Source organism: Eimeria tenella, genomic scaffold (genome assembly GCF_000499545.2).
Source record: "Eimeria tenella Houghton genomic scaffold, Eth_scaff5, whole genome shotgun sequence".
In the NCBI taxonomy this organism is placed as follows: domain Eukaryota; phylum Apicomplexa; class Conoidasida; order Eucoccidiorida; family Eimeriidae; genus Eimeria; species Eimeria tenella.
In genome coordinates, this window is record NW_013543395.1 from 671,114 (window position 1) to 688,458 (window position 17,345).

The 17,345-nt window shown below is 50.5% G+C and overlaps 4 protein-coding genes across 4 annotated transcripts; 2 read left to right on the forward strand and 2 right to left on the reverse strand.

The window, feature by feature from the left end:
- Positions 1–2,123: 2,123 nt before the first annotated feature.
- ETH_00011330 (SERPIN1 protein) lies at positions 2,124–3,371 on the forward strand (the record flags this gene model as incomplete). The annotated part of the gene is made up of 1 exon (XM_013377381.1): positions 2,124–3,371. One exon carries the CDS (start codon positions 2,124–2,126, stop codon positions 3,369–3,371), a length of 1,248 nt encoding a protein of 415 aa, XP_013232835.1.
- A 1,083-nt stretch (positions 3,372–4,454) lies between these two features.
- On the reverse strand, positions 4,455–7,005 carry ETH_00011335 (uncharacterized protein; the record flags this gene model as incomplete). The annotated part of the gene is made up of 5 exons (XM_013377382.1): positions 4,455–4,826; positions 4,968–5,171; positions 5,462–5,601; positions 5,733–6,042; positions 6,346–7,005. 5 exons carry the CDS (start codon positions 7,003–7,005, stop codon positions 4,455–4,457), a joined length of 1,686 nt encoding a protein of 561 aa, XP_013232836.1.
- Positions 7,006–8,977: 1,972 nt separating this feature from the next.
- Positions 8,978–10,755, forward strand: ETH_00011340 (subtilase family serine protease, putative; the record flags this gene model as incomplete). Its single annotated transcript, XM_013377383.1, has 4 exons — positions 8,978–9,061; positions 9,271–9,649; positions 9,894–10,066; positions 10,507–10,755. 4 exons carry the CDS (start codon positions 8,978–8,980, stop codon positions 10,753–10,755), a joined length of 885 nt encoding a protein of 294 aa, XP_013232837.1.
- Positions 10,756–12,976: 2,221 nt separating this feature from the next.
- On the reverse strand, positions 12,977–17,073 carry ETH_00011345 (uncharacterized protein; the record flags this gene model as incomplete). The annotated part of the gene is made up of 4 exons (XM_013377384.1): positions 12,977–14,201; positions 14,348–14,451; positions 14,710–14,778; positions 14,932–17,073. The coding sequence occupies 4 exons, from the start codon at positions 17,071–17,073 to the stop codon at positions 12,977–12,979; spliced, it is 3,540 nt and encodes a 1,179-aa protein (XP_013232838.1).
- Positions 17,074–17,345: the final 272 nt, after the last annotated feature.

A 17,345-nucleotide genomic window follows, 5' to 3' on the forward strand; every position in this document is an offset into this window, starting at 1 on the left:
CAGTCATATTAGCTTAAACAGCTCAACATGGTTGTAGGCGGCAACTAGGAATAATTTTTACAGTGCAGTATATCACTAGGTTATATGCTATGGCGTCTGTTTATTGTGGCTTCCTAGAACTGAATGCAGGCTCATGCCAGAGCCAAGAAAAATATTATAAAGGCTTCACTTGGCAGTTCAGTAAAACAAGCCAGCTATGTCTAATGCTCATGATTGTAAGCAAGGGTAGCCATCAGTCATCTCGTGTACAGTTCGTCGATGCTTTGGCCTTCCTAAATGCTTAAGATTTGAAGCCTAGGGCATGCACTTAAGCATTTTTCCCCTGCATGAGCCGTTACGTTGCTCGTTTACATCGCAATTTCTATGTGGTTTGAAGGCCCCCTTCACCATCAACTTCTTTTACCAAATCATCCAGCTATCAGTTTCGAGATTTCCCCCGCTTAATCGTAAGTGCCGCAGTTACGCATGTTGTCTTTTTACTTTTTCAGTCGCGCGGCCGAAGATCCCCAAATGTTGGGAAAGTGGAAGCAGCTCACGGGTAGCAAAAGCTGTGCTAAAAGCCTTTGGCTTGGTGAAGTCAGCAACGGCAAGAAATTTAGCTGCCTGTGCAATGATATGAAGGCCCTCAGTGGCTATGCTTCTCTTTTACAACTCGAACCAAACGAAAGAATAGCGTGTTCCCACTAGAGAAGAGCACAGCCCCATGTCACGATGACATTTGTTGGGACCCTGCCGGCATTCACTCAATGCACGTTTCTTTGCAAAAAAAGACACTCAGCGGTGGCTAAAAGCAGAAGCTGTGTAAGAGAAACTGCGCACACACAGTTTTGCGTAGACAACGATTCTTGAACCATTGTTCCAAAATATTCCGTGTAGAGAGAGTGGTGCTGGCACGTAAGCCTTTGTGGTACCTGAAAACTCGAATCACCGCAGGCACGAAGTAAAAGCTTTACTGCATTCCTGGTCTGCGTTTTTTCGGCACGGCTTCTGGGTAGATGGGTTGCAAGGCCCTGAACAAGGTTGCCTTGATTGAGGGACCCACAGACTCCATTGAGGCCCAGGAAGTTAGTCACTGTTCAAGTGTCTCTTTCTTTAGTGTTGACTTAGTGCCTGTTTCCTCCTAGAGGCCCAAACTTCTTTCCCATAGCCTTGCCTCCACCGACACGATGAAGCGTCGTCGTCCGTAAGGCGTCTAGTGACGAGAACTCGTACCAAAGCCTCCTCTGCCATGGTCAGGCTTTTAAGATGGTCAGGCGGTACCGATATCTTTGTTCTTCAGTATCGTGCCGGATAGTCTCGGCTCTCTTTGGCGACCAACATTCCCCTCTAGACGAATTGCGCGACTCCGTAAGGCACGTGCTTAAGAAGTGGTTCCAATATTAAGTATTGAGCGAGTCATTTGCACTGTTCTATCAAAGAAATGTGCACGACCTTAAGTTACAAACTTAGGCAGCTAGAACCACTCTGCCTAACAGGCACTTACTTAACCTTCGTTCCACTGGTTCCACTGGTGCTAAAACGGTGTTGGTACTATTATAGCTGCAAATTTGCTCTAAATTTTGGAGTAAACTAAAGCCGGGTACAGTCAAAAGCAAGAGAGAAAAACAGCCGCACCAGAAGCTACTATTTTGGAGCGTGCATTCCGAATCGAGTTTCCCAGGTGGCAACCCCCATAAAAGCCACGAAAGCCGTTCACTGCACATTCCATGGCGTTCAGTTGCATTTGTTCACTTATTTTTATCACAGTTATTATAAGTGTAATACTTTTGTGTAAGCTCTGACGCGTGACGTTACATCGTTGCTCCTTGTGCTGTCGCTGGGCAGCCCAGTGTCCCACGATCGCAGAGCCACTCTGGGCGCCAGCAGCCTCAAAAGAAGAAAGCAACGCAACAACGCTTTCCCGTGGTCCTTGTTCCCGACTAAGCATTCTTTTTATTTCGTTTTTTAAATTTGTATTTTTCCATTCACCTTCCAAGCTTCCGTGCATTTAAGAACGAGTCGCTTCATCTCTCACGAGTACCTTGGCGTCATCCTGGTCGACCAGGGCAGCCAGTGGTGAGCGTCGTACCCTCTCCTTGCACTGCTTCCGCTGTGTTTTTGCAAACTATTTGGCCTGAATCAAAATGGCTCTGTTGAGTAAGCTAAAAGGCGTCTATTTGGCCTTTGCTATAGCCGGTGCTTTTCCCTTCACTTCCATGACAAGCGCAATGGAGCGTTCAACAATCACCGCGGAGCGCCTGTATGGCAAAATCGCAGGCGCTAGCATTGCGGCCAAGCCAAACTTCGTCTTTTCCCCTTTCAGCATTTTTAGCGTTTTTCATGCCGCGCAAAAGGGAGCAGCGGGGCAAACTAAGGCACAGATGGACGCACTGGTCGGTCCCAATGAAACGTTCGAAATTCCTGAGCTGATACAGCCACCACGAAAAGACGGCGCGGTCACTGTCGATGTGGCCAACCGGCTCTACGTGCATCCTGGCCTGGAAAATAATAAGCAGTTCAACAAGTTTAAGAAGCAGCTTGAGGATGAAAAACACGAGGCCGAGACCATCGATTTTTCGGACGGGGCGGCTGCTGCTGAGAAAATTAATGCATTTGTTGCCACCACCACACGCGACCATATTAAGAACCTTGTGAGTCCATCAGCGCTTGGAGCGCAGACGCGCCTTGTCTTGGTCAACGCCTTGTACTTCAAAGCGCCTTGGCTCACCCAGTTCAGTGCTGCTGGTACCTCAAAAGGTGTCTTCTCTACACCCGCTGGACCGAAGCAGGTTATGTTCATGAGGGGGAAGCTGGATAAGGCCCCCCTTTTGGTCACTATGAAGAAGGAATTCCTTGCTGTTGGCCTGCCATACTCGGACGCCCGCCTCCGTCTGTACTTCTTCATGCCAGACGACTTGGCAAGCTTCGAGAAGGCCATGGTCGACGACCCTCAGCTAATTGAGACCGCGATTTCTGACATGGAGTCCAGCGCCAACGACAGGAGTTTCGAAGAAGAAATGTACCTCACTGTGCCCAAGTTCAAGTTGTCCGCAGACGACAACAAAGTCGATCTCACCGAGATCTTTGGAAGCATGGGTGCCACGGACATGTTCAGAGTGGACAAGGCGGACTTCTCAGAGATGACGGGCGATCGTGACCTGTTTGTTTCTTCTTTTGTTCACCAGGCAGACATCGACGTCAACGAAGAAGGGACAGAGGCAACAGCTGCGTCTGCAATGATCATGATGCTTCGTGCAATGCCAATGCCCAAGACACCTATAAACGTTATCATTGACAAGCCTTTTGTCTTCCAGCTGCGCTTCGTAGATGGAGACACCAACTTAACCCTCTTTAGTGGCCGCGTGGCAGACCCGGCAGCAGCACAGCAGTAACTACCAAGTGAACATTGACTACAAGCAAACAGGAGGCAAGCAGCGAACAGAAAGGAGCGGCATGCTGCGAGGAGCCGGGTTGTTCTCTGCAAGAAAGACATTGCAGTCCAGTGCACTCTGGATCATGTACTGCTGAAGAGGCCTGTTCCTCAAAGACTGTTCACATCAGGAACAGGTTCCACGGAGGGGTGTCAGTGAGCCACTGAGCACCGCATGCAACTGCTGATTCAATTCGAAGGAGAAATCGTGGCCTTGAGGTGTGCAATGACTTTTATGGCACGTGCAGACACCCGTTACAAATGAACAAGCTATAGAACAGTACAGCGTTCCCAAACCCTGGAACACTGTCAACTACTATGGCACTACAGAAGGCGCGCACAATATGTCAACTATATTCAACGCAGTTCGTGGAGTCGCCTGTAAGTGGTGCAACTTGGCGTGTTAAGTGCTAAGTGCAGGTACGGTTGACATTTTTACTCGGCACTCATAGGAAATGGAAGTGTCGTTACAGTGCGGAATCGTGAGGACTATTGAGGCTCCAGATTTTCTTTGGAGTCATATAAGCCGGATACTTTCAATATGAGGTCTAAGCGCACGCCAGCTAGCTAGGCAACAGCTCCAGTTTCCAGTGTTAGAGCGTGTCGCAGGATAGCTGCACAAGGACGCACGCACTCTCAACTTGAGCTGACACAGAGTAGCGCCTGATGCCCTTCCTTTAAATTCAGTTATTGCTATGCGCGGGTAAGCTCTGTAACGTACTATGAAGCCTAACGTTCTATGAAGCCAGGCAGTCTTGCAGAGAATAGCGAAAATCGCTGTGTAGGCCTGCCTGTGCAATACTCTAAATTCAGCGGAGTTGTCACAGACAGCTCTGTCCACGGGGAAGAACGGTGCTCTGCCGCAGACTTCAGCGGCGTTCGGAGGCTTTTGACAATATTGACGTTACACTCATAGAATATAAACGTGACAATTTGAAGTCAGGTTTCCTCCACGGAGCGTTGGTGACAGTCAGACGGGCGTAAACTGCCAACATATGAATTAAACAATAATGGCCCCGAGTAATTATAAATTGCAGCGTCACGGTTACCGTTTATCTGCATACTTGCGCGTAGCACCGCAGAGAACTGGCGCCTGTTCTTCAAAGGGAACCACAATCGGTGGGAAACTTCTGTAGGCTCTGCGAAAGCTGAAGGATGGCCTGTAGATACTGACGGTGAAAGAGTAGGTGGGTTTGGACACAAGAACAGAGCCCATGTCTGTCTTGGAACCAGCCTTTAGAGGTGATTTGGGGCTGCTGACTTTGCAGTAGTTCCGCATGTCCGAACACGATTCAACGCTGACTACGTCTCCCGGCTCTACTTTCACCTCCTCTGGCAGCAATACCAACGATGTATACCATGAGTCCGTCTCCCCATTTCGGAAGGTCCCAAAGAATGTCCCAGGGTATATCTCAATCTAAATGGCAATGGTCAAAGCCACAGTTTGTTTACTGATGTGGTAGAGACCTGTAGATTCTGCATCTACCAAGACAAACAGTGGCTATGCCCCTCTACTGTGGAACCTTGTCCTGCGGAACCCTGCTCGTTCAATGCTTACCTTGATGACAGTGAGAAGCCCCGCCATGGAACCAGGTTTACTTATCACAAACTTGAGCGTCTTCTTCTGCTCCATCTGATTTTTCATGGGGCTTTGGAACTTCAGCGTCTCAAATGCTTGAAACTCTTCACTCAACAACAGATGGCTTGTGTTCAACCGTACGGACTGTAGAAGAATTCGACGCGGAGAGAGAATACTCCGGCCCTGAAAAAAGAGGAAATGGAGACATCGATAGCGGGGACACTGCAGCTAAGCTCCCATTACTGTTATAGTACCGCGTCTTACACATAAGCGAATCCCCCAGTAACACGTCACACCTAAACATTCCCAGTTACCTCAACAACATGAATCATGCAAAATTCACACGCTTACGATACCGTCACTGGAGTGCTAGTTAAGGCAAGATGACACATGGTGCTTTCTCTCCAGGTTCATACACGGACGGCACGGCAACTCTGAAAGACATTATCAGCGTTGATGCAGGCGCGACTTACTTCGTAAGAATGCGCAGGATAAAGGAAATGCTCGGGCTCCGGCAAACTGGCCGGGCAAATGAGAGTTTCCGCGCCAAATGGAATGCTTAAAGGAATAGAGCCTGTGCGTTCCTGCACGTCCAGAAGGGCATCTGCAACCCCTGAAAATCACCCAGAAAACGTACACGCACGTGAGATGCACACGGTCGGTTCGCGTTTTGACTACTATCTGGCACTGCTCAGATACCGATTACTTTAAAAAAGACGAAAGTTGCCAAGGGCGGCCACTAACCCTCCTGTGAAGCGAAGTCGCCGATGATTTCATGTATCACCACTTCCGGTTTCTTAAACAGCTCAACCGGGATACGCTTGGAGTAGCCGTGCACGATATCGATTTTGTGGCTCATCCCAATCGCCTCTACAAACTTTTTGGCCCGCCAATGGGAAGGGCGAGATGCCTCTAGGGCCACAACGTGCTTGGCGCCTGCATTTACTGCATTTATGGAGAGTAAACATATCGGACCCGTGCCAATTTCGAGCACTCGACGTCCTTCTACTAGTTTCTTGCCTCCACTAGAAGGATCTCCTACCCAGTGCATCGCCTATAACACAGAAAACAGGAGACGACAGTCTTCATCTGCCGGGCTCTAAATAGCCCACGTACCCTCAACTGATGAAATTCTGCATGCCAAATGGAGACTCCAACCATAAGCACTTGAAAAGAAACCCTGAACCTCAAAGTGAACAAACGACAACAGCGAATTTTCGATACAGAATTGAAGCTACTCTAACGAAGAGACAAAAAGAAAACAACTGCACCCAAACCAAACGTCATTTTCTGCCCAATGATATCGTGTAATAACCAGAAAAACTGTTGAACGTCAGGGGCTCGCTGGCTCGTTTACCTTTCTGTAATGCGACACCCTGTCACTGTCTTGGAGCATCGCCAAGTGATTTTCTTCTGCGAATTGACTGCAGATGCTGAGTGTATGGACCTCTTCGCTCTCGTTTACTTTAGTTGTCGCAACCACGCCCATCTTCAGCAGGTAATCAAGTTTTTGTTCGAGGTTCCAGTCAGGAAAGTACGCAGAAACGCGGCGGCTTTTCAAAGGCATCGCGTGAATTAGCCCTTTTAACTCGCGATGCAGTCTTGGGGCCCCGCTGTCCCCTCCGGAGTCATCTCCTTTTCTGTCATGTGAAGCGTGAGTTGTTGGCGCACCATGCAGGGCCGAAGCGTTGCTGGTAAGTCTGCGTTGAAGCTTAGGTGGCCTGCCAGCGTTTGCACTGCGATCGTTGCTGGCGCTGGCCGCTGGACCATTATTTGCCCCGGCTACGTTGCAACATGAGTTCTCCTTGTCACAGTGAGGATCAGGCACCTCAATCTCCCGTTTCCGCGTGTTCGTGCCGATACTGCCGCGGCTTGTAGTGCTGAGTCGCGCAGGGATCGGGGTTCCTTTCGTGCAGCGAGAACGGCAACGGGGAACCACCCTCGAAGAGGCTGCCCTATCCTGCTTGTGCTCGATTTCCCGGCCTCGGCGCTCAGTCGACAAGATAGCCCCTGCCATGGTTGCTGCTTCCGTGAACAGAGGCCAGCGTTTCCACGCAGTGAAGTCCGCAATCTGTTGTTGCCACTGGCTGTCGGACCTGCGACAGGGTATTCATGGAATAGGGAACGTGCATAAGGTGCGGAAAATTATGAAGATATCTACAGAGACGACTATTGTGAAAGGTCATAGGCTTTCGGTGATAACCAGCACGGGTTTTCGGTTCAGGTGGCTTCACATTTTTCTTCGTCCTGCTTGCCGTAGCATGGTTTTCAAGCCAAATACCTCTCACTCTCGTCACTAAGTGCGAAATGCACTTCTGAATAGTATAAAGGATCCCAAGGTATTGCATGCTGTCGCTGGCTGTCTTGCAAGTACTGGGGGCGCTGGTGGGGTTGCTGTCATGTCTCAAGAAATGACCCCCAGCCCCAACGAGGCGGTAAGCTTTGCATCAGCTCTAAGTGGAATTTCATATATACTGGGGCACTTTATTTTGCGTTCTTCCGTCGGCCTTGTGGACAGTGGGAACATAATTGCTAGCGATTGTCTACTTGCGCTGCCTCCATGTTCGAACATTTACTCAGTGCAGCTCCGTACGTTTTTACTTGGAGCAAAACGCTTAACCCACCAGGCATAACTTTTTGAGTGAGAGCATCTTTTCATTTGTTACTGAGTGTCAGAGAGTCACTTGACGGATCGCATTGTTAACGCAGTGCGACTTCGAGTCTTTTAACACTTGGGAGGGGCACACATGCACATGGTGCAGTGAAGAGTAGATTTGGTAAAAACGAGTGTAACTGCTTTCACAAATTACGTTTCCTGATGCTTGAAGCATTTATGAAGGAATGGGCTGCATTGTAGACTGACCGACCATTTGTGCGGCTTTTGCTACATCTGAGTTCCCCCTGGCTGAGCTAACGATGCGAAGGAATTCGAATTAACACCAAACTGTAGTCAGAACATTCTGTGGTAGTCTTGCCAGGACTTGAGCATCTTAGTTTTCCCTTATCTTCCCATCCCAATGCCGCTTCCCATAAGCGCCATCACATGCACAATCACTAGGCAGAACTGAGTACAGCGGGGCATCACATTTCGCTGTATGCAGAAAAAGAGTAAATATTTCAACAGATTTCTTGGAAAGGAGAATGTACGCTCTGAGACTGTGCGCATTGAAGGCAATCGGGGTGCTGCTTCTTGCCAAGGCGTCCTCTTGTGGCTCCAACGAGGTCACTGAGCAAACGCCGCTTCCTAGTAGTGAAACCTTACGGCGAGAGCATCTGCGCACATCCCTCTGCGCCAGCTTTTACCTTCAGGAGCGTAGGCAACGGCTTCCTCAGGACCCTGAACAGCGCAGGAAAAGATGCGGTTCGGGAGCATACAAGCACCATGGCAAGGAAGATGATACGGCTACTTACGGCCCCCTCAAGACCAGAAGTAATTTTCGAGAGGCAAGCATCTGGCCTCCTTTCAGCTGGCAACATTTATCAGGAAGTATTCTGCGCAGCCAAAATGGCAAAAGCTGTGTTTTCCTCTTTTTCGTGTTTCTCGTTGCAAATCGCAACAAACAGACCCACGAAGACCTCGTCATTTTCTCCATTTAACAATTTTGGTGCAGGACCTCGCAGATGTGTGGGGGAAGCAAGAACATGGAAAAAAGCAGTCCCGACTCATAGTTGCGTGGGATCCTAAGTGCTTGCAAGGCCTGCCAAAGAAAGTGCCGCCGTCCTTGCATGAGCTTCAAAGTAAGGAAACCTTTCCGCTTCAGGTGTTTGGTGCAAGAGACAGCTCCCTCCAGGGCCGCGTTGTGCTTCTTCGTGGTGGAGTATATATGCAAGACCGCGTGGGAGCAAACGAGCTGCAGGAATATTCGACCCGTGAGGTCGTAAACGGGCGTCACCTTGCCCTCTGGGTTTTTGCACGAGCTCTAGGGTTGCATGCCAAGCTAGGCTTGAGCCTAACAGGTTGTTTAGCGAACTGCCGGGACCGGCTAAGAATGAGGTATTTAGAAGGTCCATCGATGAAGGCAGCGTATTATGGAACTCTTAGCACAGATATTCTTCGCATCAGCACCAGCACTGTGAGCATATATCTTGAATAGCCTCAGCAGCCCCTAAGTTGTTGAGCAGACTTTCCGGCTTTCTGACCATTCGAGCTTTTTTCAGCAAATTGAGTGATGACGTGATGAAAAGAACACCACGACAGTGTCAACTCCCAGGCTCCATCCAACTGCAAGGACTAGGCGGCACGCTTCAACTTCCTTTGTTCATATCTGTGTGTGACGCACAGTCAGACCAACCGTCTCTTGACTTTCTGCCAAAAATTAGGGAAGTGGCGAAATCGCTCTCCAGTGGCACAGATGAGGTGGCAGGGGCGCTCGGAAGGGTAATAACTGCTGCCGTAGCGTGCGTAGACAAGATATCGTTGGACCGGAAGGTAGATGTTCAACGGCTGGGTTCATTAGCGACAAATTCACAAGGGAACATGTCACTGCAAGAGCCTATAAAAGGTACAGTCAACGACGGTGCGACGTCGCCTCAGCTTTTGCGGGCCCCGTCAGGCTTACTTGGTGATCCTTTTCAAATGAGACAGTGGTACTTGCACTCGTTTTTTGGGAATTTTACCGTTGAAGCCGACAGGACGTGGCGGAAACTAGAGGCGACAGAAAGTAAGTAAAAATGGATGAAAATGGACAGGCGCTGGACACCTCACTAGGAGCAATGCAAAAATTGCTTTCTCGATTACGAAGCACTTTAACGCAATACTTTAGAGACTGCTTTCCCAGTGAACACACATGTTTACTATACAAAAGCGCTGGTGGCTACATTGACTGCACAACGGTGACCGCTTAAGCAAAATACCACTATGAAGTTTCTATAGCAGTACAAGGACTTGGATTGTTTGGAGCACAGACACAAAACCTGTGGTGCTGGCGATATTGGATACTGGATGCTATTTGCACCAAGACTTTATTGACGACTTTGATATTGCAAAGAGCATATTTTGGGACAATGCGGGCGAGACAGATTGCTCTGATGGCATCGATAATGATGGAAATGGCTATATTGACGACTGCTTTGGCTGGGTAAGAAAATTATTCTCATGGCCACCTCGTTTAGTCCCAAGGAAAGCGTGTTTCAAGCAGAGCATTGAAGTGCAGCATCATCATGCAAATGTACGAGCGCGGTGAAGTAGCTAAAATCGACTTGTGCTGTTACAGAGCACATTAGGAGTCAAAGCTGTGTGGGGTGACTTGCTCTTGAGGAAGCAGTGGTATTTTATGGGACGCTAGTGAGCGTTATGGGCAACGGGGCAGGTTCTTTTTCGCTTAAAAAAAAGGGATGGTCCAATTTCCCGATTTTGTGCTGAACACAGACTTTTGGGCATCGTTTTGTTCAAATCGTGCAGCAATTATTTAGTTCAGAACGTGTCACGCTAAGTAGTTAGTTCCGGAAAAAATTATGGTGCACCACTACGTATGCCGTCGGCTTTCCAACGGTGTTGTTTCTTTGCGTGTCATGCCAGAATTTTGTAGAAGACAATGGACACCCCTTTACAGATGATTCTGGTCACGGCACATCAGTCACCTCCGTGGCGGCTGCTCGTGCTCATGACGGAAAGGGAGGCCGAGGTGTCCTCCCTAATCCGACGGTGATGTGCCTTCGTGTTGGGAGCGAGCGAGGTGTCTGGACCTCTGCAACTATCCCTGCTCTTGACTACGCGGTGAAGATGAAGGCCCGGGTCTCAAACCACTCTTACGGCGGGCCCGGGTAAAAACAGCATCAACCTTGTTACGCCTGTGGCAAAACGACTTTACATACAATTCATGTGAACTAGCACTTGCGCGGTACAGCTCCCAGTGGGTTATCCTTTTCAAGCATGCATGTTCCATCTTCTTGCATGCTGGAATTGTCATCATGCTTTAAATAGCCTGTAAAGATGCGCTGCTGGTGACATATCAGGTTTGTCTCTGCGGAATACGAGGCATTTCTACGTGCGCTTAGACATGATCACTTAATTGTCACAGCGGCGGGGAATGCAGGGTGTAATATTGACGAAAACGAGAGATGCTAGTGAGCTCCGAATGCGTTTCAGTGAATGATAGCAAACTGAACCAGATGGGAATATGGTAATTCCCAGTTGCTTGAATTCCGTAGACTATGTATTGGTAGAAGAGTGACTGATGATCAACTTTGCTTGTATTTGCTCCGAAGAGCGGTGCTGGCAGCGCAGCTACTCCTTGCATTACAAATCTTCTCAGTTTCACTCCTGGGGCATTCCGCTTACGCGGGCTGGTCAACGTCATGGCAAGCGACATATCGGGCTTCAGAGCTTCCTTTTCCAACTACGGAAGTAGAAGTGTTGACGTTGCAGCTCCTGGGACCTTGATATATGCTGGGACGAATTACAGAGCTAACTCAGGGAACCGGCGCTGCACTTCTTGTGAGTTTCCAACAGGTTTTTCGCTAGCTTCTTTAGGGTAAAGCGATAGCCCCAAGAGCAAAGCATCTTCTCCAATGCTGGCTCACACCGTGATGAGGCTCCCCAACCTGGAGCCCCTAGCACTGGGTCCAGCACGCTGAAAACTTGCTTTGCGCAAACGAGACGTAAGGAGAACCCGCCACTCGTGGTGCTTTAGCTGTTTCAGGCTACACTTACTCCGACGGCACCTCCTTCGCCGCTCCAATTGTAGCAGGGATGGCTGCCGCTCTTTGGGGATATTTCGAGAGAACAAATCCCATAGGATGGCAGGAATCCACCGAGCCGGCAAGCAGAAAAGTAGAGCAAGCCATAATGTACTCTGTGACGGGATCCAAAGCCTTGGCGGGTATGCCTTCGACATAGCAAATAGCATCCGCAGTCGCCTGCCAATGTGAATGCACCACACAATTTTGCGTGGTACGGCAACGTAATTTGACTTGCTGTGGCACACGCCCTAGTGCTGCCTGCAGGAGCTGTTGGAACGAACGGAGTAGTTAACTTGTGGCGCGCCTTGAGTTACTACGACACTGTCCCCGGTCCATTCACGCCAGAATATCCTACGCCAGAGAGCGGGTACAACCCCACCTATACAGGAGGACGACCCCAGTGCACTCAATATATGGTCCTACTACTGATGCTGTGGCTCACAGGCACTGCCACTACCACTGCATACATTCTGTGACACACTTCATACTTCTCTGCAAAGGGCCTTCGGCACCTAGCTCGCGGGTGATCAAAGAAATCACAGACGCGATTTACTGCGGCTCAAGAGGAAACAGTAAAACCGATTCGTTGTATGCCGCTCGAAAAAGACCCTTCAATGTTTGCTCTGTGAGCTTCGCTGGGTCACCCCAGATCGCGCCTCTGATCCACGTGTTCCCGCCAATTGACGACCAGCGCAGGAAGCCCCGCCCGACTTAGAAAGTTCGCAACTGAACGGGCCAAAACTGCATGGAAATGTGTGTTCCCACACTGTAGAGCGCCATCACTTCGAGGATGGCTTGGGTGGCTGCGTTTGCAAAACCATCGAGCTCTGACAGCTCACAACCCCACGGAGGCAATACAGTAGGCACGCAGGATCCGACGAATACATGCATGCATGTTGCTGCGTACAGTGTACATATTTAAAGGGCACGCTGAATTCTGGCGCACGTCCCTCACACGCAAAGGCAATATCCACACACCGAAATGCCCGCAGTCAAAAAGAAGATAAGGGGCTTTGCTCACTGCGTCGCATATGCGATAAGGCTGTTTGGTGACATGAAGCACGACCCCTCCACATTAAGATAGCTGATCACCACTGCCAAAACGAGCGATAAGAGCACGGTTACAAAAGAGCGTGCTAGCCAATACCCACCATCGCACCGCACACTTGCGGCTCTCCCTTACAATCTTACAAAAAATGTCGTGCATCCTTTGACAGCATAGGGGAGCCCGAGCGCGTTCACAAACCGGACGGGCCTCTGGTAGGGCAGAACAAGTGCAGGTCTCAACATAACGGGTGCACGGCAGGTCACATGCCTTCTCTTGCTCCCGCCACTCTACCCCTCCTCGGGAGTGATTGCTTCTGTCCGAAAGGAACAGGAACTGCTGCTGATACCTTGTCTGCTTCGGTCTGGAGCGCAAGAAAGGGAACAATAGATTCTGCTGCAGCCCGCAGTGCAGCTGCTCCCGGCGGCGGGGCCCTCTCATCCAACCATTTCGCAAGCAATGGGTTATTTCTAGCCTTCTGCAGGAGCTGCGCGAGGCGCTCCATTTCATCGCTGTAAGCGGCAGAAGCCACAACAGAAGACAGGTTCGGGTCTGTCGGCATGTTTGCAATGAGAGAGTCACGGTTGCTTTCCCCAAGATGAGACAAAGAGTAAGAGCTTGCGTCTTGACGAATCGCTGCTTCTTCAAATGAAGCAGCTGCGGCAGCTGTGAATGAACCTGCTGCAGTACGCCGGTTACGAATCCTAGATGTGACGCCAGCTGTATGTGAGTTGTGAGCAGCCGGCTCACTCGCTGTGGCCCCTCTCGTGCCCCTTTTTGAAACCCCACCACTTGAATTAAAATCTACCACGACCGGCGATATATCCGAGCTCGTGGTGCTACTATACTTCATCCCGCTAGCTTCCTGGCTCCGCCTGTCCCTTAGCTTTTTCGCCACGGCAGCAGCTAGCGTATGGGCACCATCCTCTCCATACTTTACGACAGAGAAGCAACGCCTGTGCCAACGGCCTCCCGTGCCTAGCCCCTCCCTCCACTTGCAGACCCATCGCTGCTGTGTCCTTTCGTATTGCAGAGACACCACACGGGCCATCGGAGTCTCCGCTAGTACAGGATCACCCTCTTCCAATTCCTTTAAAGCAGCAGCGGCAGCAGCACTGCTAATTGTTTCGGCGGCACAGAGATCCTTGGGAGTCAAAGTACCCCCAGGGGCAGCCGTAGGCCTCGCTGAAGCTGCAGGAAGCGCAGTCCGTACAGGACTGTGGCCTCGGTTGTTTCCGCCGCTTCTCGAGTTGACATCTTCCGTGCTGCAGTGAGATTGCGTCTGGCTGCTATGTTGACCACTAGTCTGGCCACTGGCGCTGGACCTTTCCTCCGACAGGGCATCGGGACCCTCGCCAGCAGGCGCCCGCAACGGCACAGTTTCTGCTATATGCAACAACTTCTTGGTCGTCTCTGGGTTGTTGATAGCATTGAGCAGAAGGGCTCCCAATCTCTTGACCGTTGCGTCCTCTGCACCAGGAAGTTTCCTGCAACCGTAAACCGTAAGAGCACCTCCCACAGCTGTCTCCATCATTACTGTGCAAAAAAGCTGCCCACTTGGTGACGGAATAATATTTCGCATACGTCAGGATAAATGCAAAACGTGTGATTTTTTCAAAACACCAATGCTGACCTGAAGATGCTTAGCACAACATGAAGCTGCTCGCGACGTCTTTTGTAGACGCTGCGACGATCCACTTCAAGTGCCTCCAGAACCACTCGTTGGAACACGGGAACCTGAGCAAATAAAGAATATTGGAGCTACAAACTCAGCGTACAGCACGTCCGCAGGAAGTCTCGCACGTTGTGGCAATATAAGCTTCACTTTGCCACCCTAAGAAACACGAGGAGAAAGAAAATGTCGGAAGAGGCAAAGACCATCTGAAGATTGGTATGCTTGGGTCAGGCCTGTTGCGGGAAGAAAGAGAGCGTCGGACCAAAAGACAAAATCGACAAACACAATTCAGACATCGACATACACGGAGGCAGGCTGACCTGGAGGCACTCGAAAACAATCACAAAGTGAGCCGCAGTGGAAATCGCGTCGCATCTTCCGCAAGCTCGCTGTAAAACACACGACGTCATAAAATCACAAAGAAACTCTCTGAAGCCCTGATATGTCCCACTGGGCATGCTTTCCATACATGCGGATTCACAATAACTGCTTAGTGCCAGATATTGCACATTTAGAAAAACACGAAGCACGAAGATCCTCACCCAGTGTTCATCAAGTGGATCTTCTCCCTCAACACGCATCCCTAGCTGCGCATCTTTTCGTTGTGCCTCTGCGTGATGGCCTTCCGATGCCTCAGTATCCTTTCCGCATTCTTCAGAGGCTACTGCGGGGGCGGGGAGGCATCCTTTCTTGGCTGCAGCTGCGAATGCCACATTTGTTAGCTGCTGCAACAGCCCCACACACTTTATCACTATAGCAGATTGCTCACGCAGCTGCTGCAGCGCGGCCTTCCTTTGTTTCTGAAGCCAAATCGAATGATCTAGCTTGATGCGTTGAGCACTCGGCAGCAGTCGCAACAACCGTAACACGCACTCGTGCTGCTGTATCTGTGCATCAAGAATAGAGGGGTCGGATGCTTCTTGCCCCAAAAGTTGGACATCGGAAGGACCCACAGTATCCCACTTAGACGAACAAGAATCCGTATTGCCCCCTTTGCGCCCTGTAGGAACTGCCAGTTGCATTGAACCACCAACACCAAGAGATACTTCTCTGTCTACTGTTGCTGTTGGCTGGTGCCAAGTTTCGTCTTCTATTTGCACTTTTTTTGCATTGCAATCCCGGTCAAACTGCTCCAGGAAATCGTAAAGATCAGGGAGACCATCCTCTCCAGTAGAGCCTGACCCGACCTCCATGGTGGGAGAACTTGCAGCGGCTTCCTCTTGCTGCTGCAACAACAGCAGTCCAAGTAGGTCCTCATCGTCTAGCTCCGCAAGAGCTGTGTCCTTCTGCTGCTGCTGGTTGCTGTTGCCATCGTGGGTTTCCGTAGCATCCTCCTGCAAACACTGTCGGTACGCTTCCTTCAGACTCTGAAGCAAAAGTAGCTCCTGTTGCTCCTGCTGTGTCAGCAGCATCTTGAGGTGGCCGCAAATTCGTCGCAAAGCATTCGACGCCAATACCTCAACATCACCGTGTCTGGGAAGACATCTGAGCTGCAACTTGCCACACACCTTTACCACCCAGCGGCTAATACAGCGGCAGCGCTGTTTCCCCTTCGTACCCTGCCGCCTCTCCAGCTGCGCAGTCACGTCATTTAATGTCATGTCATCTCCTTGCTGCCTTGCAATGATGTAGCAGCAGGCTCCCACAAGTTTCTCGAGCTCCTGGGGATCCCGTACCTGACGGCTGCTACAGGAGAAAAATCGATGCACTAGTTGCAACACTCCAGGGCGACGGGCTCCTCTAAACCTCGACACTATCTGCGAAGCCAAATCAAGGGTCCTTCGCTGCTGCAACTCTCGTCTCTGTCTCTCTTTCATAGGGTCTGCCGCGTTGCTGTTACTTCGCTTCACGCCCTGTCCACCCTTCGCAACGAACACAGATGAGCCGTCTGATGGCGCTCCAACCAACGCAGTCAAGTGGTCATTGTGCTCTTGGGTGTAGGTACCAGGAGAATCATGGACGTCAGAGCTTGCTCCCTGTGGCACATCGAACAAGCTCAGGTCCCTAGTGATACTTGAAGGGCCTGTGTCCCAATCGACATCCACATTGCTTTGGGGTTTGCTGGCCCTCACGAGCCTGTCCAAGGCACGGTTGCACGCTTCCCAGTCTAGAGTCTCACTTTCTCCCGATTTCGGGATGTCCATGCATTGATTTGACGATGGGCCCGCTTCTGGGATTAGAGACCCAGCCGTCGGAATGACTTGAGACAACTGCTCCAAGAGCCTCCACCTCTCCTTCTCACCACTGGCCAATGTAGCAGACGTCTTTGGAGAAGTTTTATCTTCAACAGAAACAGAATCTTCCTCACTGAGGCCCCTTAGCCGCTTTAGAGCTCCCCCACCAGTGGGACCGGTGGTTCGCTGAGTACCCCTTCGGGCGCTTACAGCTGAGATCTCATCGGTCAAGAACTCTCCGTCAAGAGTTAAACTCCGACCTTCCTCAACAGAGTTTGGAGCCGAAGGCTCCACGCAGCCGCCTCTGTGCATGTGTCTGCTGCTGTGCTGCAGTGGAGGCAATGTCCGTCTGCTGCTGCCGCCAACGCTGCTATCACTTTCCTCCCACCTTACGGAAGACAAGGGCCAAACGGAAAGGAGAGGGTGGTTAAGCTCTTGTTCGGAACCAAAAAAAATGTTGAAGGTCGGCCTTGGAATGCGGCAGCTGCCCCAGAAGCCAAGCTTTGGCATGCAGCAGCGGCCATAAAGCCCCAAACTTTTGCAGATGAAAACTGAGGAAGCCCTTAGTGCGCTGTATGCTGCAACAGCTGGTCCACTACACCAAGCTCTTTATCGTACAACCACCTTCGCGGCCAGCGCCGGGGTGCAACCAAACGAAGGCTCTCCCACACTTGGGGCTCTGTGTCTGCTACAGGGAATACGGCCCCTTAACGACGGCTAAAACGGCGAAGAAAGAAAGTAAAAGGTGAAGGTCCCGATAGGTAGGCAGGCAAAGAGCCTGA